Source organism: Coregonus clupeaformis, unplaced genomic scaffold, assembly GCF_020615455.1.
Source record: "Coregonus clupeaformis isolate EN_2021a unplaced genomic scaffold, ASM2061545v1 scaf0249, whole genome shotgun sequence".
In the NCBI taxonomy this organism is placed as follows: Eukaryota; Metazoa; Chordata; class Actinopteri; order Salmoniformes; family Salmonidae; genus Coregonus; species Coregonus clupeaformis.
In genome coordinates this window covers 303,831-328,827 of record NW_025533704.1, presented here as the reverse complement: position 1 = coordinate 328,827, position 24,997 = coordinate 303,831, and the positions used below count along the sequence as shown (strand labels likewise).

The following is a 24,997-nucleotide window of genomic DNA, read 5'->3' as shown; positions in this document are numbered from 1 at the left end:
CTGTCTCCCTGCTGATGGCAAAGATTTAGACACCGCTGTGCCTCAGTCTCAGTATCCGAGAATAGGCCTATATAGACCATACGATCAAACAAATCATAGCGACTCTGCAATATTCTTTTTAAGACAGTCTACGACAAATCGCCATAAGTTCAATGAAGACGGAGAGTGTGGTGCAAAACATTCCGTTCGTCGGCAGAAAGCGAAGTCTGATCGAAGATGCCCGGAAAGAGCGCGCCAGCGGTTCATCGTCCCCTGGCCCATCGCGGTGCGGTGAAAACTTTGTGTTTGAGGAAAAGGAAGGAACCGTGACACTGAACATTCTTTTCGCACTCAGCCATGAGAAGAATGCAGGGTTCTTTAAAACTGGCAAAGTCTTTGAGGTAAGGAAAGCATGTTCATCCTTATATATGAGTTGCAGATGGAGAGCTTCAATAAATCAGGTCTACGGCATCGAATCAATGTGATAAAATATAAATGTGTTTGCTTAAATATGATATTTATGTCTTTACCATGCATTCAGACGTTTGAAGCAAAGCTTCTGCATATTGAGAGCCGACCAGGGAGGAAGTCTAAGAACAGTGGCTGTGATGATCTGGAGTTCTTTATGAGGTGTGAAGTGCACAGCTCCGACACAAACATCTTCATCAACTCACTCAAGAGAGTCGCCGACGATGTACGCACCATCCCAGAGGAAAAAGGTTATTAATCATAAGTGTCTAATAATAGTAATGTTTTTATTGGTTTTATTATCGTTTAGAATACAATAACACCTAATCATTTAAAATTGTGTGAAATAATTATGCTCTGCATATTTTTCCTGTTTCCTTGTTTTAGTTCCCTGGTTCCCCAGAAAGATCAGAGATCTGGATAAATGCAACCTGTTGATAACGAAATATGATCCAGATATGGACCAAGATCATCCAGTAATTGTTTATTTTTACCTTAGGCTACCATTTATATGACATTGATACAATATTTGTAAAATTCACTTGATTGTTAGAAATAATACTCAACTATCAAAAATGATAAAAAACCAAAAAAAATCATGGCTAACTAAATTACTCATTTTTCAGGGATTCAGTGATCCAGAATACAGAAAAAGAAGGTGCTTCATCGCTGAACTTGCAGCGAATTACAAACAGTAAGTAAATTGATCCCATAATTTTCCCCTTTCAAAAAAGTGATTCCCATGTTGTCAGTCGCTCTTGGATGCCAGCACTGCATCATTGGACCAAAGGCATTACATTGTAGTAATGCATTAGTAAAGGAATGATTGATGCATTGATGTATTGATCTCTGTTCCACAGGGGGGAACCATTACCCAGAGTGGAGTACACACCAGAGGAGGTGGCCACATGGTGAGAATAACAGCTCATGTATAGTATACTGGAGATGGACATCGACCACTAGTCTTCTTTCATAATGATAATAGTCTACAGTCAATATACCTGTGGAGTTCGAATGACAGTGTTCTAATGACTCTGCTGCTGCTGTCATTTAACAGGAGAGAGGTATACCGGACCCTGAGGACCATCTACCCTGACCTGGCGTGCAGACAGTTCATGGATGGGCTGCAGCAGCTGGAGAGGGAGTGTGGCTACGGAGAGGACAGTATCCCCCAGCTCCGGGAGGTCTCTGCCTTCCTCAAAGGTGAGGCGCAGCAGTCTATCTCTGCCTGAAGGACAGAGCAATGGCAGCACTATGACCAGCTTCAAGGAATAAAACAGACACCGACAGAGGCAAATCCGGCATGCCCATGACTTTCCATTGACTGAGTAATTCTGGTCAATGACTGTGCGCACCTTATAGATTGATTGTGTCTCGGTTACTTTCATGTAGATTGGTTACAACAGTAACAATATTAGGGTTGTTCTCGTATTGCAGAAACAGTCACCGTGTATGAACATCAGCATGTATGCCACTGGTGAATATGTGTATGTCTGACAGTGGCACCTTGCTATGTGTTCTTGTTTGTCCAGAGAAGTCAGGCTTCCAGCTGCGTCCGGTGGCAGGGCTACTCTCCGCCAGAGACTTCCTAGCTAGCCTGGCCTTCAGACTGTTCCAGTGTACCCAGTACATCCGCCACGCCTCCGCACCCATGCACTCCCCCGAGCCGTAAGTCAATTGGTGTTATTGTCATAGTAGGATCACTTGAAATAATAAATGTGCGTCATGATAATCAGTTTACTAACTGATCATAAATAATAACATCTGTATGATTAATGTGTATCATGATAATGAGTCTAATCAATGGACATATTCACGTGCATCATGTATTCACTGCTTTTGCGCTTCCTTCCCTCAGAGATTGTTGTCACGAGTTACTCGGCCATATTCCTATGCTTGCAGACAAAGAATTTGCCCAGTTTTCCCAGGTAAAAACATTTAGACTTATAATATGGTTCATATAATGTTTGGGAGTAATAATACATCAATTATAATAATACATTAAATGTCATATCATGGCGCAACACTCACAATTGTTTGTCATTTGCAGGAAATCGGCCTAGCCTCACTGGGCGCATCAGACGAGGATATTGAGAGACTCTCAACCGTAAGAGCTGACCTTTGAGCTTTCATTTCAAAATAAGCACTTACCAATCAAATTTAAAACATTAGATACTGCACTGTTGGGTGTTGGACTGCAAATAATGGCCCTTTGCCATCTAGTGGAAAATATAAAATACTGACCAATCTGATAATTTGACTGATGTGTTGTCAGGCGTGAAATGAAGCCTTATCATTTCCTCATCACTTGTTGTCATTCCTCCGACAGCTGTACTGGTTCACGGTGGAGTTTGGACTTTGTAAGCAGAATGGAACTGTAAAGGCATACGGTGCCGGCCTCCTGTCCTCCTATGGAGAACTCATTGTGAGTAGGATTTTACATTGGTACTCTGTAGCTTTGTACTGATAGAGGGGACTAATTCCTAATTTCTTATCTCTGTTTTCATATAACATGCCGCTAAACATTTCTGAAGGAGTCTAAAACGATAACTAATCACTTTTCTTATTTCCATCTTTCAGTATGCTCTCTCTAACGAACCTGAGTACAAGCCATTCAACCCTGAGGAGACTGCAATCCAGCCTTACCAGGACCAGACTTTCCAACCTGTCTACTTTGTCTCAGAAAGCTTTGAGGATGCCAAGATTAAGATGAGGTACATCAATGCCTACAAGTGGTGTATGTCTATATGTGAGCACTTCAGTAAATGTGTAAGATGTGGTGTATACCGTTTGAGTTGATCTTGTCGCTCCTGGATGCAGTGCAGCACTGGTTTTGGAGAGGAGACAGTGGGAACCTCAGGGGATCTGAGTGAGGACACAGAAGTAAATCAGACTGAAGGCAGCTGTTTAGGAGTTAGGGGTTAGAGGTTGCAAACCTGTACTCATAATTAGCATAATATGTTTTGTAATATATTAATGTCATCTGAATGAGCTGAGTATGGATGGACATAGAGAAGGGATGGGCAACTCCAGTCCTCTGGGGCCGGATTGGTGTCACACTTTTACCCCGTCCCTAGCACAAACAGCTGAATAAACTAATTGCATTCTAAACTGAAGATCATGGTTAGTTGATTATTGGAGTCAGGTATGTTAGCTGGGGCTGGGGCAAAAGTGTGACACCAATCAGGCCCCTGAGGACTGGAGTTGCCCCATCCCCTGACAGAGTAAAACACATACAATTCAAAAGGCACTATGTGTGTGTAAGTGTGTGTAACCCATCATTATGAGAGAGATGAGATGACTTGAGGAGACAGTCGGGGTCATACTTACATTTAACCCATAAGAGTCTAAGCCCTGTCTAAGCCGATTTTTAGCTCTGTCACCTTTTACCGCAAATGCGGAAGTGTTACATAGGCGGATGCAGTGCATTGAGACACATCTAATGCAAAAACAGATATCTCTAGCTTAAACTGACAGATTTTTTTATTATGCTAATTAGGGAGTTTTAAACAGGTTCTCCGGCACAAAATGCATATTTCAGCCAATTAAAATCGTCTATTTACTTGTACTTGACAGAACACTAAATTGTAGCTGGTCCCATCCGATAACATGGCACACGTTAGCCCTATGCTAACCTCACCAGGTGGCACTGATTATATCCTGGCACAAGTTCTGCATCAGCCAATTAAAATTGTCAACGTGGTTGGACGTGTTCCAACACTTGTTCATGGAAGCTTCCTTACCATACCTCAGTCTAACAGCACGTTCTGATCATCAAAGCAACTATCATGTGTATTTGACTGACTGGTCAAATTGCTCTCTGTGTGCAGAGTCCACGTAATTGTCGCAGATTGTGGCAAGGGTTCGAATTTCACGTGAGTTTCCCTCCCCCCTTTGAAATGTAGATATACATGTACTGTATTAGTGTGTTGAAAAGGGACACCTACAGCCAACAGCCTAGCAGACAAACATACTGCTATGGCCTAGTAATCATATTGCATAGGCTATTTACATGGACGTGTACACTTACATTTAGGCCTACAATGTTTTATATGCATTTTTTATAATCATCAACTTTGTCACATATAAGTTATTTGAGCATACAAAGTGTACAGTAGGATTGCAGTTTGCAATCTCGTTATCATCCTAAAGATGGCAGTATTACAGTTATTTTAAGAAGTTTATCACACTTGGCTATCATTAGGATTCTAATGTAGGCTACACATACATGCAGGCCTACAGGCAGTTTGTAGGCTATGCATTATTATGCATTATTATAATCATCCACTTGAGTTAAATGCGTTTTGAATTGAGTGCATCAAGGACCGGCCGTGAACAGTTTTTCCTCAACAAAAAAGCTTGATAGGAGGGGGGACTCAAACCCATGGTGAACTATCGATTTCAAGTCAACCGCTTTGGCAGTGTATGCCACCTAGAGGCTATGATGACAATGATAGTCTACATGCTATTTGGACAATCCATAAAGGCTCTTCATTATTTTATACGATGTACGATAAACTTAAAATGTTGTAAGGGATCTCATATAATTTTCCACTAAAGGCACATGGATGTGTGTGAAACAGATAAACAAAAATGTGTGATTTGTTATAAATGCGAAAACGTGAAAATGTTGTCTAACGTTAGTAGTAGCTAGTAGTGTAGTCAAGGATGCATCAATGCAATATTGGCACACAACATTTTGTTACAGACCAACAGAACAGCAAAGATTATGGATATACTGACAAGATACATGTCTCCGCCCTAAAAACGGGAGTCGTTGTCTACAAAGCGGCACGGCGGGCTGTCTAGCTCCCGCCTATCGCTTTCTTTGGATTGGTGGATACATCATTATTGTAATCCTTATCTGAATATTCGATGAGGGTTATTGACATCAACCGCCTGTATTCAATTGAGAGAAATACTATGCTACAAGTCCATGTCATGAATATCCATAGCCATTTTCGAGACAACTCCAATATAAAGTGTTTTTCTCAAAGTTGCCAGGATGTCACGTGTCCTACTTATATTAGTACACTCATAACAACTTAAACATTACATAATTTTATTCTATCAAATAAACCTCACGTAGCAAGTAAGCCATTCATTTATTTGTTGACCAAATTCGACACTCATTGACCTCCAAACCAAAAAAAACGCACCTGCTGGAGGGAGACAGATTTTCCACAGAGTTGGGTCTCTTGCTTACTCTCTGACAAAAGTCAACCTTGAATTTGTAGGTTTAAAATATCCCTCTAGTGGCCAGGGGTTGACCTATTTTAAGAAATGCCATTGATTGGTGGATATAAAGTCTCATATATTTGATAGGCTGATGAAGAATTTGCGGCAGGATATAATCAGTGCCACCTGTTGAGGTTAGCATAGGGCTAATGTGTTCCATGTTATCTGATGGCACCAGCAACAATTTAGCTGTCGTGTGCAAGTAAATCAACGATTTTAATTGACGATACGCATTTTGTGCCAGAGAACATGTTTAAAAATTAAATGGTTGCTTATTCGCAAGTATGGACGCAATGTATTAAAACCTTATTGTTCTACCTGCAGGCGGTACTGATTGTCCATCCAACGGCCCTTCTCTGTCCGTACGACCCATTCACCTGCAGCCTGGAGGTTCTGGACCAGCCCAGTAAGATCCAGCATGCCCTGGGCCAGATGAGACGACCTGAAGATACTACACAGTGCCCTGGAGAAACTGGGCTGAGGGCCTCAACACTGAGCCAGACTCAGAGTGAAACTGATACATACCCCTGGAGGGGTGGGAAGGAAGAGATTTTTGGGTCTTTAAAGGTGCAATCTGTAATTACTCTGTGTGGCCATGGAGCCAAATGCACAAACAATCAATGCTCAAAATGCACAAAATACAGTAGTTCCATTTAAGTCAATCAGTTGAATATCCACCTCTTCAATTCTGCTGGGCCAATACTTGCATTATTATTATTATTATTGTATTTTGTTAGAGACTAAACTAGATTTCACCTTTAAATGGATGCATATGAAATACTGAATATATTTATTCATCTGAAAAATACCATTTATATATTTATGTGCAAGATTCATTAATATACAAAGAAACTCAAAAGGGGTGATGATATTAATAGTGATTTCGATCCGAATGTACAAATTGTCCAAATACAGATACGCAAGGTAGATGGATTATTTTAAATATGTTATTGGACCATAAACAGATATGGCTCATTACACCTTTACAGACCAAATAATGATGATCCAGACTTCTTTGACAATATATATAATAAATGATCAACCCTGCAAGCAATTCAAGACAATATTATTATGGTGGGAGATTATAATCTGTTTTAAATAGCTCAATGGACCGTAAAGGAAATCCACCACAATCAATCACCCTCTATGCTCTTAAGGGGAAAATCGTGAATGTCATGGATACATTAGAACTAGTAGATATATGGAGCTTAGATATCCTGATCAAGTGAGAGATACATGGCGGAGACTCAGTCAGCTAGTCGTCTTGACTTCTTTCTTATGTCATTCTCGTTGTACGAAAAGTTTAAAAAAAGTGTTGATGGGGGGACAGAATGCGGTCGGACCATCAGTATAATTGGCATATACATTACTCTTACTGAATTTCCACGTGGGCGAGGATATTGGAAATGTAATCAAAGCCTATTGGATGATAATTTATTTTTAACTAGGACAAAGGAATTTATAACTGATCAAAAATGTTATAAATTGATTTGCATTTTAATGAGGGAAATAAGTATTTGACCCCCTCTCAATCAGAAAGATTTCTGGCTCCCAGGTGTCTTTTATACAGGTAACCAGCTGAGATTAGGAGCACACTTTTAAGGAGTGCTCCTAATCTCATTTGTTCACCTCTATAAAGACACCTGTCCACCGAAGCAATCAATCAATCAATCTGGGGTAGAACCTCCTTCCTCAGCCAGGGCATTGAAAATGGGTCGTGGATGGGTATTCCAGCATGACAATGACCCAAAACAGGCCAAGGCAACAAAGGAGTGGCTCAAGAAGAAGCACATTAAGGTCCTGGGTGGCCTAGCCAGGGGGTCTCCAGACCTTAATCCCATAGAAAATCTGTGGAGGGAGCTGAAGGTTCGAGTTACAAACATCAGCCTCGAAACCTTAACGACTTGGAGAAGATCTGCAAAGAGGAGTGGGACAAAATCCCTCCTGAGATGTGTGCAAACCTGGTGGCCAACCAAAATAAACGTCTGACCTCTGTGATTGCCAACAAGGATTTTGCCACCAAGTACTAAGTCATGTTTGCAGAGGGTCAAATACTTATTTCCCCTCATTAAAATGCAAATAAAATTATAACATTTTTGACATGCATTTTTTATGGATTTTTGTTGTTGTTATTCTGTCTCTTACTGTTCAAAGAAACCTGTCCCATACAAAAATTATAGACTGATCATGTCTGTCCGTGGGCAAACGTACAAAATCAGCAGGGGATCAAATACTTTTTTCCCTCACTGTATGTGTATGTATGTATTAATATATATATATATATATATATATATATATATAAACATGTGGGATTGGAAGTGATGCAGACAAATTACATTGATGGGAAGTTACAATCTGCAATATTAAATGCTGATCTACCCCCTAAAAAAAAATATCATATCAATACATACAGTGGGGGAAAAAGTATTTAATCAGCCACAATTGTGCAAGTTCTCCACTTAAAAAAGATGAGAGGCCTGTAATTTCATCATAGGTACAAGTCAACTATAACAGACAAAATGAGTAGAAGAAAATCCTGAAAATCACATTGTAGGATTTTTATGAATTTATTTTGCAAATTATGGTGGAGTAATAAGTATTTGGTCACCTACAAACAAGCAAGATTTCTGGCTCTCACAGACCTGTAACTTCTTCTTTAAGAGGCTCCTCTGTCCTCCACTCGTTACCTGTATTAATTGCACATGTTTGAACTTGTTATCAGTATAAAGACACCTGTCCACAACCTCAAACAGTCACACTCCAAACTCCACTATGGCCAAGACCAAAGAGCTACTCAAAGGACACAGAAACAAATTGTAGACCTGCACCAGCCTGGGAAGACTTGATCTTGCAACAGGTAAGCAGCTTGGTTTTGAAGAAATCAACTGTGGGAGCAATTATTAGAAATGGAAGACATACAAGACTTCACCTGATAATCTCCCTATCTGGGGCTCACGCCCAAGATCTCACCCTGTGGGGTCAAAATGATCACAAGAACGGTGAGCAAGAATCCCGAAGAACCACACGGGGGGACCACTAGTGAATGACCTGCAGAGAGCTGGGACCAAAGTAACAAAGCCTACCATCAGTAACACCTACGGCGACCAGGGACTCCAATCGTCCTGCAGTGCCAGACGTGTCCCCTGCTTAAGCCAGTACATGTCTCAGGCCCAGTCTGGAAGTTTGCTAGAGTGCATTTGGATGATCAGAAGAGGATTGGGAGAATGTCATATGGTCGATGAAACCAAAATATAACTTTGGTAAAAACCTAAACTCGTCGTGTTTGGAGGACAAAGAATGCTGAGTTGCATCCAAAGAACACCATACCTACTGTGAAGCATGGGGGGGTGGAAACATCATTGGAAACATTGTTGGCAATGACACGGAATCAAACGTTTTCTGTAAGTCTTCGCAAGGTTTTCACACTGTTGCTGGTATTTTGGCCCATTCCTCCATGCAGATCTCCTCTAGAGCAGTGATGTTTTGGGGCTGTCGCTGGGCAACACGGACTTTCAACTCCCTCCAAAGATTTTCTATGGGGCTGAGATCTGAGACTAGCTAGGCCTCCAGGACCTTGAAATGCTTCTTCACGAAGCCACTCCTTCGTTGCCCGGCGGTGTGTTTGGGATCATTGTCATGCTGAAAGACCCAGCCACGTTTCATCTTCATGCCCTTGCTGATTGAAGGAGGTTTTTCACTCAAATCTCCGATATCATGGCCCCATTCATTCTTTCCTTTACCGGATCAGTCGTCCTGGTCCCTTTGCAGAAAAACAGCCCCAAAGCATGATGTTTCCACCCCATGCTTCACAGTAGGTATGGTGTTCTTTGGATGCAACTCAGCATTCTTTGTCCTCCAAACACGACGAGTTTAGTTTTTACCAAAAAGTTCTATTTTGGTTTCATCTGACCATATGACATTCTCCCAATCCTCTTCTGGATCATCCAAATGCACTCTAGCAAACTTCAGACGGGCCTGGACATGTACTGGCTTAAGCAGGGGGACACGTCTGGCACTGCAGGATTTGAGTCCCTGGCGGCGTAGTGTGTTACTGATGGTAGGCTTTGTTACTTTGGTCCCAGCTCTCTGCAGGTCATTCACTAGGTCCCCCCGTGTGGTTCTGGGATTTTTGCTCACCGTTCTTGTGATCATTTTGGCCCCACGGGGGTGAGATCTTGCGTGGAGCCCCAGATCGAGGGAGATTATCAGTGGTCTTGTATGTCTTCCATTTCCTAATAATTGCTCCCACAGTTGATTTCTTCCAAACCAAAGCTGCTTACCTATTGCAGATTCAGTCTTCCCAGCCTGGTGCAGGTCTACAATTTTGTTTCTGGTGTCCTTTGACAGTTCTTTGGTCTTGGCCATAGTGGAGTTTGGAGTGTGACTGTTTGAGGTTGTGGACAGGTGTCTTTTATACTGATAAGTTCAAACAGGTGCCATTAATACAGGTAACAAGTGGAGGACAGAGGAGCCTCTTAAAGAAGAAGTTACAGGTCTGTGAGAGAGCCAGAAATCTTGCTTGTTTGTAGGTGACCAAATACTTATTTTCCACCATAATTTACAGAATAAATTCATAAAATCCTACAATGTGATTTTCTGGATTTTTTTTCCTCAATTTGTCTGTCATTGAGTTGACGTGACCTATGGCGATGAAAAATTACAGGCCTCTCATCTTTTTAAGTGGGAGAACTTGCACAATTGGTGGCTGACTAAATACTTTTTTCCCCCACTGTATGTATTGATATGATATGTATTGATATGTACAGTGATGTTATACATGTATTGTGAGGAGAATGTACAAAGTAATATTTAGTTTTAGTTTTTCGGTCCAATCACAAAGGGCATAGAAGAGAGAGAGATGGGCGTAGGAAATGTAGACGGTAAATATCTCCGAGAATGTTTATCTAAGTAGAGAGATTACAGAGAAAAACTTTAGAATGCATGTGTAAAATAGTGAAAAGAGAATGTGAAAAAGCCCAATATGGAGGGAGACAAGAAAGGATCAGATTTCTGTGTATTTGTGTTTGAGAGAGCGAGAAAGAGACAGAGAGAGCAAAAGAGAGCGAGAAGGAACATGAACGAGAACGTCAAAGAGGGTGGAAGTACTACAATATAAGCCCATGTGCCTCTGCCTCCCATTCCAAACCAACTGTTTCCATTTAGAAAATTCTTGGAACCCATTTGTCTTCACGTGTTATTAAGTAAAGGGAAGAAGCTAATTATGAATGATTTAAATATCATGTTTCCTCAGCTGGCTACTGTCAGAGCCAGCACTGAGGCCCAGTGGATCTAGAGCTGGACCCGGTCACAGAGACCTCACAGTAGAGCACTACACGATCAGTAGGGCTTCACAACTGGCATGATAAACTCTCTCCATCTCCTCTCTCCTTCTCTCTCTACCTGTGACATGATTCAGCCTTTAGGGATCAAGGGGTGATGGATGCCTTCTTTCTGTATCAGTGACAATGTGTCTGCACCAGAGTTCACCCATATTCACTTTCAAAGCCAGAATGCAAATCAGTCCGTAGATCTACTCAGACTGTAAAACATCATGATGTACACAGTGGCTGTGAAAGCCTCCGACCACCTTGAGTGGGAGGTCTTCCTGTTCAATTATTCCAGTGTAAATCAAACATGGTTCACCCTACTCACAGAGAAACTCAACCTCTCCAGTGCATAATATTGATCTACTATAACTCTTGACTTGAGTGCAGCAGTGCATCCACTTCCTTAACCCAAATTCGAACACTTAATAATTTCTCGTATCTCAGCTTACATCCAGCACAGCTCGAATCCAAAAATCCCCCCCGAAAACCGACCACTGGTATCCAAATCTGCTGAGGCCCCCAAACACAAAATGGGTTGCCATGACGATAAGATAACCACTACTGGTTCCAAACAAAATTATTGTGCCTCACATACTAACCACAAATCCCCCAATGATGCACAGTATCATCCTGCCTTCAGAACTTAAGTGTTTCCTAATGTCATGAACCATCGTTACCTTGGCACGCTAGCCTTCCCCAGACTCAAAAGGATGGGTCATTGGGTTCACAGTCCTCACTGAAGACCTATATGAAGCACAGATCATGGACTGTCTTTTGCCGCATTCATAAACAAAAAAATGCTGCTAAATCCAATGATTAGTGCAGAGACACTTAAAATTATATGATTACCATAATTATCAAATTTACATTTTGTGTACTGAGTGTTCTAATGATTTATCGTAGTCACATTTAGTCTGTATTGTAATGTTTTGCAGACTTCTCTCTCAACTGCCCTCATCCAGATCAACATATTTCCACTTCAGGCTGGTTTTACATCATGTAGGCCTAAGAAAATCCCCAGATGAAAGGAAAGTATTTTTTACCTCAAAGAAAACCTCTAATCTCTTCCTTTGTTTTCTCTCATCTAATACTGCTCATTATTAGCATTTGTTCTCTTTTTCTTGAGCCCCTGGCTTCGCATGTGTGGGTTGGGGTGGAATTAGCTGAAGGCCTCATCTTGTCTGAAGTGGTGGAAGGGATTACAGAGAGAGAGGTGGAGAGTTCACACCTGTCTGATCTTCTCTTTGATTCCTCTGCGTTTGTTATTACATTACAACTGGAGATTAAGATGGAAGCCAAGTCGGCCTAACCAGGAAAGCCTTCCTGACCTATGAGAAATAGCTCTTTCATGGTTATCTTACTGTTCAACTTCAAACCAAGAATCTCCTTGTTCAAACAAACAAACAAAAAAAGATTAAGGGTCATTAGAATGACCTAATATGGATACTTTAATACTGCAAAGGTGTTGAAGGGTTCAAGCTCAGTTTACACTTGATTTAACTTGCCAAAAATTACATGGTATGTCAAAGAAGGTAACAAAGCAGTCTCGGAAATCCAAGACCTAGGGCAGCAACAGTACTAGGTCTGGGATGAATGACAGATTCTCTTGGTTGTTCCGTGAGGGTCCTCTTCAGACCGACAACTCTCCCAACAAATCACGAGGCAGACACGTCGTGATTCGAAACCAACATTTGCAGGCAAAACCTTTGCTGTGGTTTTAGTGAAGGAAGTTGATGCAAACTAGCCACTAGCAAAAATGCACTCATTAAAAATAACCTGTGATCTCCAACTTGCCAGCTACTATTATGTGTCCTGGGGATGTTTACGATAGGGCAAGAAGCATATAAGGCAGTGATTTAAAAAAGCTGGATGTACCAACGCCACCCTTTCCTCTATGCCAAACTGACGTTGTATACGTACAGGTATGTTAAGATGGATCATTGGTATATTGTGGGAGGCAAGCAGTCTGTCTAGAGTAGGGATGGGTAACTCCAGTCCTCGGGGGCCTGATTGGTCTCACCTTTGCCCCAGCCCCAGCTAACACACCTGACTCCAATAATCAACTAATTGTGATTTTCAGTTTAGAATGCAATTAGTTTAATCACCTGTTTTTTCTTGGGATCTGGAAAAAGTGTGACACCACTCCGGCCCCCGAGGACTGGAGTTGCCCATCCCTGGACTAGAGACTAGTAACAGACCACCAGGTGGGGGTCTTGAGTCACTTTGATTCTGGGAGACACTATTGATCGAGAGATTCACGACTCACATTTCTCACAAAAATCTCTATGCACTTTACAATTCTAATTCACACTAAGAGGATATTATAGCCTTTGGAAAATGTTCAGTGGTGTGTGCATAGAGAGAGGTGGCGGTGTCTTGCTCGCCGACATTGATTTCTCGGTGTTTCACGCAGCTCCTCCAGCACCACTTGCGTCCGACACTGCAAACGTACGGCACCAACCACATTGGACTTGTTCAAACAAAGAGAGTGGACCAGGAGAGCGGTAGCATGTTATGATTGCGGATGGTGGTCAGTGCGTACGCTCCAAGAAACATACGGGCCTGTCTAGCGGGATTGAAAGAGCGGAGGCCTCTCCTCCCCTATACCTGCCTCACTCTGTCGTGCAGAAACACAGCTGCACAATAAAACCCACTGTTTCAGCCCTTACACATACATTAAATGGAGTAAAATAAACTGTTCTGTGTTATTCCCTGTAGACACACACAACTCCATCCAAAGGGCTGTCCATCTGTGGAAACAAGTGATTAGCTGTCACGAAAAATGATTCATGATCAGATTTAATGCGTGCCCTCTTGTAGTTATAATGCAGTAAGTAAGTGCTATTCTCACACATGGACCATCCAATAGGATACAATGAGCCCTTGTTTCTAATAGAGAACTCTGCTTCTGTTGGCGTATGGTCCAATGTCTCCCATGCTCCATCTCAGCATCACTGATCGTCCCCACCCACTACGACTATGAGATGTGTGGCTCTTGTGTTTTCTCCCTCTTCTCTGGAGAGACAAATCACTCATCCCCTCTGCCAGCTAGTAGTATCTGACCTAAAAAGACCTCTACTCCCAGTTTCCTGCGCATCTCTTCCAAAACAACTTTTCAAAACCTTTTTCCTCTCTCTCTCTCTCTAGTTTCCTCCCCTTGTCTTAATCTCAGGGTTTACCCAATAGCAGGAGCAGGGCCTGGCTGCCTGCATTAGGCCTTCCCAGGCCTCACTCTGCAGGTGGAATAGGACCTATGAGGGTGGGGATGGCTGTGTGTGTGTGTGTGCGTGAGACAGAGAGAATGTGTATGGGTGAGTGTGTGTCTGTTTTACAGAGAGAGAGTGAGCACCTGTAGAGGGATTGTGGTGTTGATCGGTAGAGTAGAGTGCTGGCAGCACTGAGCTCACGCATTCCTGTGACCTGCAGCTCACCCTGAGGCGCTTGGCAGAACATCATAACAGACTAGCACTGATACGCTTCTGAGAAAGACAAAACCAGCCCCGCTTTTCACAGAAGCCAAGTTCGACCCTTCTGTTTGTCTGGGTATGACCTGAAGGGGCGGTCAGTTGTCGGACTCTAAAATAAAGATCAAAAGTCCAGGATGTGTCTAAACTTTCAATTCAGAACTCAAAGCAAACAAAAACATGGAAAATGAAATACTTTATTGAAAAATTATGAAAATAGAAATATCCGACCACACCTCCGGTCAAACAGTTTCAATTTACAGTTGCATCGCCTCCCATACGTCCATAGGGAGTGACTACATTACATTTCTGTCATCCAAAAAGAGAGCTTTCGGTCACCGCCAATGACACAGAGTGGGAGGGACCTGTGCCAGCTTAGACCCGCCCCCACCGTGGCTGATCCGATCATCACGGGCTGCAACAACACCGCCATATAAACATAAGAAACCCAGTCCAGGAAGCATGTTACATTATCCCCATTCCCAACACTCTCACTGAACATTATTCCCACACTTTTATTACTCAGAAACTGACACACTGTGCCAATGCAAACAGCCAAACACACAGCTCACTGACCTGCGGGTGACCCAAGTGATGCACTAGTAACTGACTGCTGATCTTGCCTGGACATCCTGTTGTGGAGAAGAGATTCTCATTGGCCCGAGACCACCTGGAAGACCATGAGACCCGTGGTTACAGTAATTGCTATCACCATTATCATCACCACAGCCATTATCATTGACGTCGTCGGCAGCAGTATCAGCAGGACTACCGCAAAATGCATCACAATACTCTGAAGGTCAGAGGAATTGGAAGCATTCGGGATCCTTGGGACGTCCCTACCCTAAACCCTAACCTCTACCCTAACCCTTATCTTAACCATTTCAAATGTTAACTTCAAAATGGGGTAGGGACATCCCAAGGATACCAGATAGCAAGGACCTTGGAAGCAAGGACAAAGCAGTTACCTGAAGTTTCCTGCTCGTTCTACATGGGCAGGCCTCTTCTCTTGTGGGTAACTACACACAGACAAATAACCATGAATAAATCCCAGTGTTATACAGCAGGTAACTGGAGGTGATGGGTAACCTTGTCTGTGACATAAAGACTTGTGTTAGCTCTTGGGGCTAACAAAGTATTGTGGCGTGCTAGATTCCCGGGTTCGAACCCAGTTGGTCACAAGCATCTGTCCTGCCACTCACCTGGAGCGGGTGATATCCCAGATGACCCAGTCGCTGCCCGTCACCGCGCCCACCTTGATGGTGTTGGTGAGACACCAGTCGGCCGACATGAGCGGCGACTGGCCACAATCCAGAGAAAGAATGGCCTGCTGGGTAACCAGGTCATAGAAGCGGATCGTCCCCTTCTTCTCGGCAACCATCAGCTGGACGGAGGACAGAGATTTAGTATCACTACATCTCTCACACTAGATCTTTTTTCACTCTCACACTAGATCTTTTTTCACTCACACTAGATCGTATAACTCTCACTAATTATTTAAACTCTCATTATGAAACTGGAGAGCACTGTTACTGTACGCACCTTGAAGACATCTTCAGGATGCCAGCACACACTGACGCCAGGGGAGCGTAGTCTGAATGTAGTGGTTTCATTGCCCTCCAGGTCCCACACCCTGTGGGGACAAGAGAGGCCATCAGGCATGAATGGGAAAGGGCACTAGCTGGACACTACAGAATGGTCGGAGAGGGGGTGTGCTCAGGGGAATTAACCTTTTAAGGATTGTAAGAATATTCCCGTTTAGAAAACAACCTCAGACAGGAAGTCTGGGATTCAAACAAACAACCGGGTGAAGCTTCAGATAAAACAGGTCCTGTCAAAAATGACAAATTATCAAGTCCAAAAAACAAGATTAATAAGCACTCAATTAGCTGTACTGGAGTGGGACACGCAGCAGTGCTAAAAACACCTTCCGGAGTCCAGCCACCCTGTGTGTGGAGAGATGATGACGCGCAGAACAGTGCAGGCCTTGGTGCTGACAGCACACAAAACAAAGGATTACACACGTTAATGGCAGCTAAAAATACCAAACAGAACAAAAGACATCATGGCTGGCTGGCTGTTTTTGTCAAAAAAAGCTTGGTTACAAGCTTCCATCCAATGCACCTTTCCCCAGGCGTTTGTGTGACTCTTCGGAATATACTCTAATGAGTGAACAGCACACAACAGGTCTGTAATGGTGACAGTGTTTTTATGAAAGCACGTAATGCCTGCGTGTAATTTATCTAACTTCTGCCAGTTGTCCAAGAGATGTGCACACAGAGCCTCACTAGTACCGCCCTTCTTTCATGGAAAAAGGGATCTTGGTTGTAATCTGCCCCGAGCTGTGAAGACAGACGGCTGGGGCCCTGCGCTGACGAGCGAGAAGGATGAGGACGCAAGGCAAACATGCGCACAGATGTAATAAATCACTTGGAGAGGACAGGCTGCTCCCGAGACCAGGATCTACTCTTCAACCACATCTGAAAGCCCTCCTCAGTGAACACAAGGCCTCATATCTAACAGAACATTCCCCTGAACCAGGGGGGAATAAACCTGCAAGCGGTAAAAAAAAAAAAAAAACTAGGACCGTGAGATTGGGAGCGATGTGAAGGCGCTGACTGATGAGGTCATGCAGAAGACATCATCTAATAATGCCCCAAAGCCCTTCTAAATGTCAATCATGTTGGAGAGATGTCTTCAGTGGCGCGGTGGAGAGGATATGATTATGCCCCATCCCAGATGAACACCTCAGTAAACAAACACTCAACTTTTCCTGTGTCTTCCCTGCAGGGGATAAAACACCCTCATATTTCTCCATGAGAGCTTTTGCTTCTTGACTCGACACAGAAGTCAGAATGGCCCTGTGTAGAGCGCAGTGCAGACCCTCCTCCATAGAGCATGAGTGAGGTTGGAAGCCTCAGACCACAGCAGACAAACAAGCATAAACCCTCTCTTCTCAGACCACTCGCCAAGCAGAGTTCAATCGCACGCTACGCCGCATCCGGCCAAGTTGTGGTCAACCACCTTGCCCTTCAAATGGGGAAAGATTATTATTTTTTAAACATAACCCTTGCTGAACAAGGTGAAAGGCATGAAAGGGGGCAAGAACCAAGACTGAAACCACCACTGACAAAGCACTGTAATTGCATAACACTACAACTGACATGACATCAAGCAATAACACTGGGCTTCATGTACAATAGAGTTGAAAGGCGAGACAGCATTTTAAGTCTGTGTGTAGATGTGAGTGAGAAAACAGCAGCTGCAGGTGTTTCATTTTGGTCAATGTTTTCCAAATGAGTGAAGGAAATGGGAAACGTAGTGTGCACGGTGTGAACTAAATTATTGGAGAGTGCAGGGTAAATAACCCTGGCGACTCTCAGGGGAACGAGGGTTGAGAAAGACTAACAGTAATCCCACCTCAGAGCCTCACAGGGGAGTCCAGGCGGAGGTGCACAGCATCTCCACCTCCCCAAAACCACATCAGCATCCATCTTGATCGGATCTGCTCAAGTGTCTTGAACAATAACATGATCTTTAACAGACATTTGGACTGTTGAAATAATTATCTCAGCCATTAGTCATTTTTATTGGATCAGTTTGCTCCTCTCGCTAGAGTTGATGATGGGATCTCCTAGCACGGAGCAAAAAAAAGCGTGAGAACAGGAGAAAAGGTTAAAGGAAAAGAGGAGATGAAAGATTGGGATTTTGTCGAGTGGACAGCCTAACTGACAGAAAGCTTGACTGGCGGGTTCGAGTGGGGAGAAAGTCTCAAACTATTGTGATAACGCCTCAGAAATACTTTCCAAAAGGATGACACAGAGAGATCATACACAAAATAATTTCTTAAGACATAAAATAAATATTTGAGATCCCACACATCAAATAGTTGCAGCAGGTGTCTCTGTTCAAGCCCCTTAAGTAAGCTGTATTCTGCTGACCCATCTGAACACGAAACCAGAGCGGGCTGAACTGAGGAATCCATCTCGCTCAACAGAAACATACCTACTGCAAATACAATTGTAAGCTAACAGACACAATGGGACCCCAGCCCAGAGAGGTTGGGACCTCTGGCAGACACTCTGACCTCAGTGGGAGGCTGTGACCTTCTTCTAGCTGCTACAGGTGGCTACTCCGGCTGGAGTAGAGTTCCCCACGCAGGAAAGGACAGTGTTGACAAAGAGCACAGCAGAGTTATGGTAGGACAACCTGCCAAGTGTACGAACACACACACTCAGTAGAGAAGCAGGTCCACTGTTCTTTTCTCTCACCCTATCAGGGGTCTCAGTTTGTGTGGGCTGCCTGGAAGGCCCCTCTCCTGTTAACTTGATCTTTCCCTTGTTCCACCTCACTCTTCCTCCTGCGTCCCATATTTTCTCAACGTGACAGAATTTAAATCTTTCTGCAGATGGAGCCGAGCAAGCGTACCCCTGTTTTCTCTGGCCAGACCATTATAGAGGGAGGCTGAGGGAGAACTGAGCACTGATGTTTCTCGCAGTAGCAGAGCTCCAGCCCCAGCTCAGGCCTCTCTCTCTCCCCACATCCCTCATCCTAACCAACACTTTAGAGCATTTAGGCAGGGCGGAAGGAGATTGAGGAGATAATTCAACCATGGCCTGTATTTGATGACTGGAAGTGTAACCGCGAGCTCCAGGCTCCTGAAATGATGAGTTTATGAATAGAAAGCAGATGTTTCAGGTGTGTTTCTCATCCAGGGAGCGTTGGGTTTAAAGATGGCGATGAGAGACATGCTCTTTCAGGCTCTAGCGGAGAGAAAAGTAGGGGCCAGTCATTCATTTCTAAGCTGCTAACTTTATTAAAATGTTCTCACCCATCAATCACAGATAAAACAATACGAGCTCACATTGAGGGGAAGGGGCAAGAGGGAGTAGGATTGGTGCCAGGCTTTCTGGACCCTAGCAACAACCCTAATTACTAATGTAACAGGAGGTCCCTCAGGTTCAGTGGAGGCTGCTCAGGGGAGAACGGCTCATAATAATGGCCGAAACGGAGCAAATGAAATAGCAAACACGTGGAAACCATGTGTTTGATACCATTCCACTGATTCCTCTCCAGCCATTACCACGAGCCCGTTCTCCCCAATTAATGTGCCACCAACCTCCTGTGCTCAGGTTACACCATGTACCCCATGTTACCCCACGGTTACTCCTGGCTACCGACATACTCTTTCCTTCTACTTCTACTGATTGATAGGCCACATTGGGGGACCTTGTTAAGTGTCAACCCTAAGGAGAGGAAAAACCTTCAGCAGTACTGAAGCTAATTGGATTTCCATATTTAACCAATTACTTCGAAAAGCTGGAGAAGCGGGGTGGTGTGCTTACGCACGGCAACACCGGGGTGTGTTGTGATAAGCATTGGGTTTCATTGTGGAAACACAGTCAGGACTTTCTGCACCATTAACAGAGAACAGAACACAGAACCAAGAGCTGGGGGAAGACACTCATATTCTTCTTGCTGAATGAGACTAGGAAGTACTGACCTGCATGTATGGTCGTCGCTGACCGAAGCGATTTGTTTCCCCCTCTGTGGGTTCGAACACTAAGTGGTTGATGTAGCTGGTGTGACCCTCCATCACCTAGACAACCACACAGACATCACCACAGAAACACAGAATATACAATTAACAAACGCTGCATTTGGTGCGAGTGTACCATAGACTGTAGGACAGTGCCCTGGCTCCTTGTGTGCTAGGTTCTTGAATAGGCTAATATAAAAGCCATTCACTAAGTACCTACTGCCAGTGTGCTACATACAAATGGCTTGATTTAAAGAAACCAGATGCCAACTAAACTGACAGGTGCAGTGGTAGTTCCAGTGTGATCTAGTCGTGAGGGCGGGAGTTCCAGTACTCTACCTTGACTTCATGTTTATTCTGAAGATCAGAAGTCAACAGCCTCACTTTTCTGTCTGCTGCTGCAGTGCAAAATCTGGAGAGAGAGAGAGACAGAGACAGACAGAGAGAGAGAGACAGACATAAACAAAGAAAGAGAACATCAAAACAGAGCCCATCCTTCTCAAAGACACGCTACGTACACACACCCAGGCACACGTACATGTCTATGCGTGTCTGACTGCACTGCAGCGCGGGTTGACACCTTTGGATGTTTGCGTCCGTGTGGTAAAGACTTGGACATGGTTCAATGGAAACACTGCCAGGGAGATTCTAACTGCGAAGATAAACATGGAGAAAAACAAGATTCCTCACCGACCTCATGCCATTTCAGCATTTCTGTTTCAGAGACTAACTAACGCCTGGAAGAGGACTTTGCCTCTAATCAGTTGTAGTATATACCAGCGTCTGCAATTACTTACACAATTACACTAACTCACTTATGACAAGAAAACACACATATCGCAAGAAAAACAGACGCATTTTCACTGCATTTGCAGTCGCAGGAACAGACGGATTTGGCATGATGTCGCGATACACAGCCAGAATATTCTCCCAAGCAACTGGTACAGGTGATTATACCAACAACTGATACATAGCCTAGTAGTCAGCGAATTGTGGAGGGCATTTCACCCCTTCTTTCAACTCAATTGCTGGGCATTGCCAAAGATCTATCATCAAACCTCTAATTCAATACATAACTCAGTCTTGCGATACAAATGTTTCTAACTAGATTTAGCCTATGCTGCAGGAATATTGTCAATGAAAGAACAGGTGCCAAGTGGGAGAACATTTCTTCATGAGGCAATCTTCAAAGAGTTGTCAATGTCACAGGGTTGACTAATGATTGGGTCTGTTTTGGCCCTGAGCTGATGCTGGGGAAGTGTTCCTGACAGTTCACCAGAATCTACCAGGAGGTTGCTGACTGGACCTCACATGGCTGGCCTGGTAGAATCTGGAAGCCTCCCAGCATAAGCCCCCTACCCCCACCTCCTCCTCCTAGCCGGCCCCTGCCTCAGGCACGCCCGTGAGAACACTGTACTTTTCCTGGAAGGCATAACTACGTGCAAAACTAGGGGAGGGACGGAACTTGAGCGGAGGAGCCATCAGCGCAATAACATGTGCGCACGACCACACGCCGCCCCCAGGGCCCTGCAGACTTAACCACAGAAGGCCAGGAAGTATTGCTGCCTTTCCCTTTCAATTAAAGCAACTTGGAAACATCTCCCGCAGGATTACAGCATTCCCATCCACAATTCCAATTAAGAGGAAACCCTTGCTTTCTATGTAATAACGTTCAACTTCCTTTTTTATCAAACCACACCTGAAATAACTGGGTTGGTATTCTTGCAGTGGGCCACTGAGAATAGTATGATGACTGGGCTTCATACGGTAGGTGAATGTGGAATGCAGCTGGGCCAAGACTTCTGAGGGTTTTATTCCACTGACTGTCACAGAGGTGGTGTAGATGGATGATCCAGAGATATATTTAGATAAATATATGGCTCTGGGATAAGCAGGTGACAGGTGGTCCTGCCGTACAAACCTACACGTACTCTACGGTCACAAGACGCAGGCCTCATTGTTCCAAGAATTTCTAAGCAAACAGCTGGAGGCAGGGCTTTCTCCTATAGAGCTCCACTTTTATGAAATGGTTTGCCGATTCATATGAGAGACGCAGAATCGGCCTCAACTAAATCTTTACTGAAGACTCATCTCTTCAGTAGGTCCTATGATTGAGTGTAGTCTGGAACCAGGGGAGCTTTTCACTATACTCATCTTGAGTGGGTTGAGTCACTGATGTTATCTTCCTGTCTGGTCTTGCGCCCCCTCGGGCTCGTGCGGTGGGGAAGATCTTCGTGGGCTATACTCTACCTTGTCTCAGGGTAGTAAGTTGGTGGTCTGTTGATATCCCTCTGGTCGTGTGGGTGCTGTGCTTTGGCAAAGTGGGTGGGGTTATATCCTGCCTGGTTGGCCCTGTATCGTCAGACAGGGCCACAGTGTCCGTCCGTCTCCCCCCCCCCCCCCAGTCCTCAATATCTATGCTGCAATAGTCTATCTGCCGGGGAGCTAGGGTCAGTCTGTCCTATCTGATGTTTTTCTCCTGTCTTATTTGGAGTCCTATGTGATCTTAAGTATATTCTCTCCCTCTCCTGTATTGCTCGCATGCTCGCTCTTTGGGGTTTTAGGCTGGGTTTCTGTATAAGCACTTTGACTCATCTGCTGGTGTAAAAAGGGCTTTATAAATACATTTGATTGATTGACTGAGGTAGGAGCTGATGAAGAAGAGAGAGAAAAAAAAACAGTAGTGCAGGTTCAACCCACAGTGGTGGCTGGTCCAAATAACCAACTAACCACATCTTCAGTCTGCACCATGTTGAGCTGAATCAGTTGTTACTTATTGCAGGGCTGGAATGAAAGCCTGCACACCAAGCAGCACTCCAGGACCAGAGTTGAAGACACCCTGATGTAAAGACAGAAGACAGCTGCAAGAACTAAAAGGAGTGAGGTACCTGATGAGTTGGGGCAGCTTGTCCAGCCGAGACTCAGGGCTCCATGCAAGGCAATCCACACGTAACGCATGATGGAAAACACGCAGTGTGGTGAATTCAACCCCCTCTACCTCCATGTCCTCCTCCTGCACAAACAGTGGTTCACATCACACATGGCACCAAAACACAGATGGTTTCTCAATTCCTCATGTCCCCTATCCATGCCTCCTCAGAGGGGAGGAACCTTGGGAGGATCTTCCTTCCGATGCATTTTGAGAATGGAGGCGAGAAGAGAGGACATGAGGAAAAGGAAAAATGAAGAAAGAACCAGTGGCTACTGAGAATGTGGATCTGGCAGGCTACCACTCACCTGGAAGCGGCAGGTACCGACCACCACATACTGGTTTCCTCCATAGGCCAGGAGGGACGCAGCTGAGCCACTGTCAAAGGGGCTGAACTCCACCACATGGACGTAGTCGTCACAGGGTACTGTGTAGCTGGCTCCCCGACCTGAGTCCTCCATGCTAAATGTATTTTGGTGATGCTTATGTCCGGTGTATTTACTGTTTGGTTTGACTTTACCACCTGCATCAGGGTTGAAGAGGGGTTAATCTTTCAAAAGAGAGGATATTAGATTATTAGAACTTCCTTATACAGAAACAGCACATCTGTATTGAAAGCCAAAAATAATACTTCCGTATGCACACTCAAGCGAGCCAAAGCTTATATACTCCAGTAGTGGGCTAACTTGTTTGGGGGGATTCATATAGCTTAAAGCCTGAGCATTAATGTGCCCGTTTAATTTCTGTGGTAGTCACTGAGAAAATTATTGTAGGGAGTGACAATAAGATAATCAAGAGATCATCAGAACAGCCCTAAATGCAAAACCCATCAGTCATATAGATCCCTTGCTACAGTTCCACTAGGAGAGACATACCAGACAAACACAGACTTGTCTGGTTTTTCCAGGAAGGGTGGGGTGAAACACCCTTCTCCCGGGCAATGTGGGTCGGGGGTTGTTTAGATGGAAGCTTTTTAAATGTGCGAAAGGTCATAGGTGACAGCTGTCATAGTGATCACATAATGGGACACCATTCTTGCTGTTTTACTGACATCATGTAAGCTGTAGGTTCCCAAACTGTAGGTTCCCAAACCTTTTCAATCAGGCCCCGCTTCCAGCATTGGGGAACATCCTGCGCCCCACGTCTATTTCTATGGGCACAAGCACTGTTCATGACAAACTGTCCACACCCATCTTGTTGGCAGAGAGAAAATGTTGCAGGTTTTAAAGCTTATTTCCTGCAATTCTACACATTTTGTCATGGGGTGCAGAGAAAATGATGCCATTTTAAAGGTAATTTTCTTGCAGCTCTATACTCTTTGACATTTCTAATTACAACAAAATATGTGCTAAAAAACCTTAGCTGACATGGGCTAGTTGATCTGGACATTTCTGACAAGTTATACATAGGTATTCAATGACTGACATGACAAGAGGAAACTGATGATGCACTACCCAATTTCGAAATTGCACCTTATGCATTCTACTATTACAACTTTCAAGACTAAGTTTAAAGCCGGACTGAGTTCCTAAAATAAATTATGATAATTGTATGTTTTTATTTTAGGGGTGGGGGGCCTCAGGGGGTGCGACAGTTGAACTAAGCTCATGAGGCATCTATGATTTATATTATTCAATAATCAATGGGTATGCTATATATCATTAATTTAAAAATGTCTAAAAATGATTGTAGCAACTTCAGATTGCCCGTTTAAGTAGGCTAGCTAATTACTCTAGTTAGCGTAATGGCGACTTAGTTTGCTCCGAAATGTTTTAGATAGACCCTAATCTCAGGAGTTACATTAGGTTTGGCTAGGCATTAACAATTCAAGTGTATGTTAAACATAGAGGCCATCTAGTTAATAGTCAAGGAGGCATGTGCTGGCTATTGCTAGCTTAACAGTGCACAAACGGTCAGTACTGTAGCTAGCTAGAATACTTAGTCTAACTACTGGCCTCTAGCTATCTTCCTTGTAACCATCAGAAAAGGTGGTAGCCTTGGCTTCAGGACATGCTCTGATAATGTAACATTGTGAAATGCTAGGTAACTAGCA

At 43.8% G+C, this 24,997-nt stretch overlaps 2 protein-coding genes across 2 annotated transcripts; one reads left to right on the top strand and one right to left on the bottom strand.

The window, feature by feature from the left end:
• The first annotated feature begins 30 nt into the window (after window positions 1-30).
• LOC123484263 (tyrosine 3-monooxygenase-like) lies at window positions 31-3,430 on the top strand. Its single transcript, XM_045214398.1, has 11 exons — window positions 31-380; window positions 521-698; window positions 835-923; window positions 1,074-1,141; window positions 1,308-1,358; window positions 1,505-1,650; window positions 1,980-2,115; window positions 2,306-2,375; window positions 2,498-2,554; window positions 2,777-2,872; window positions 3,028-3,430. Exons 1-11 carry the CDS (start codon window positions 153-155, stop codon window positions 3,244-3,246), a joined length of 1,338 nt encoding a protein of 445 aa, XP_045070333.1. The 5' UTR covers window positions 31-152; the 3' UTR covers window positions 3,247-3,430.
• An 11,227-nt stretch (window positions 3,431-14,657) lies between these two features.
• On the bottom strand, window positions 14,658-24,345 carry LOC121548994 (nucleoporin Nup37). The gene is given in 11 exon segments (XM_041860753.2): window positions 14,658-14,891; window positions 15,053-15,146; window positions 15,445-15,495; window positions 15,679-15,860; window positions 16,019-16,109; window positions 19,980-20,014; window positions 20,016-20,075; window positions 20,355-20,427; window positions 22,904-23,028; window positions 23,253-23,467; window positions 23,820-24,345. Coding segments are annotated over 11 exon segments (1,158 nt in total). The 5' UTR covers window positions 23,938-24,345; the 3' UTR covers window positions 14,658-14,777.
• Window positions 24,346-24,997: the final 652 nt, after the last annotated feature.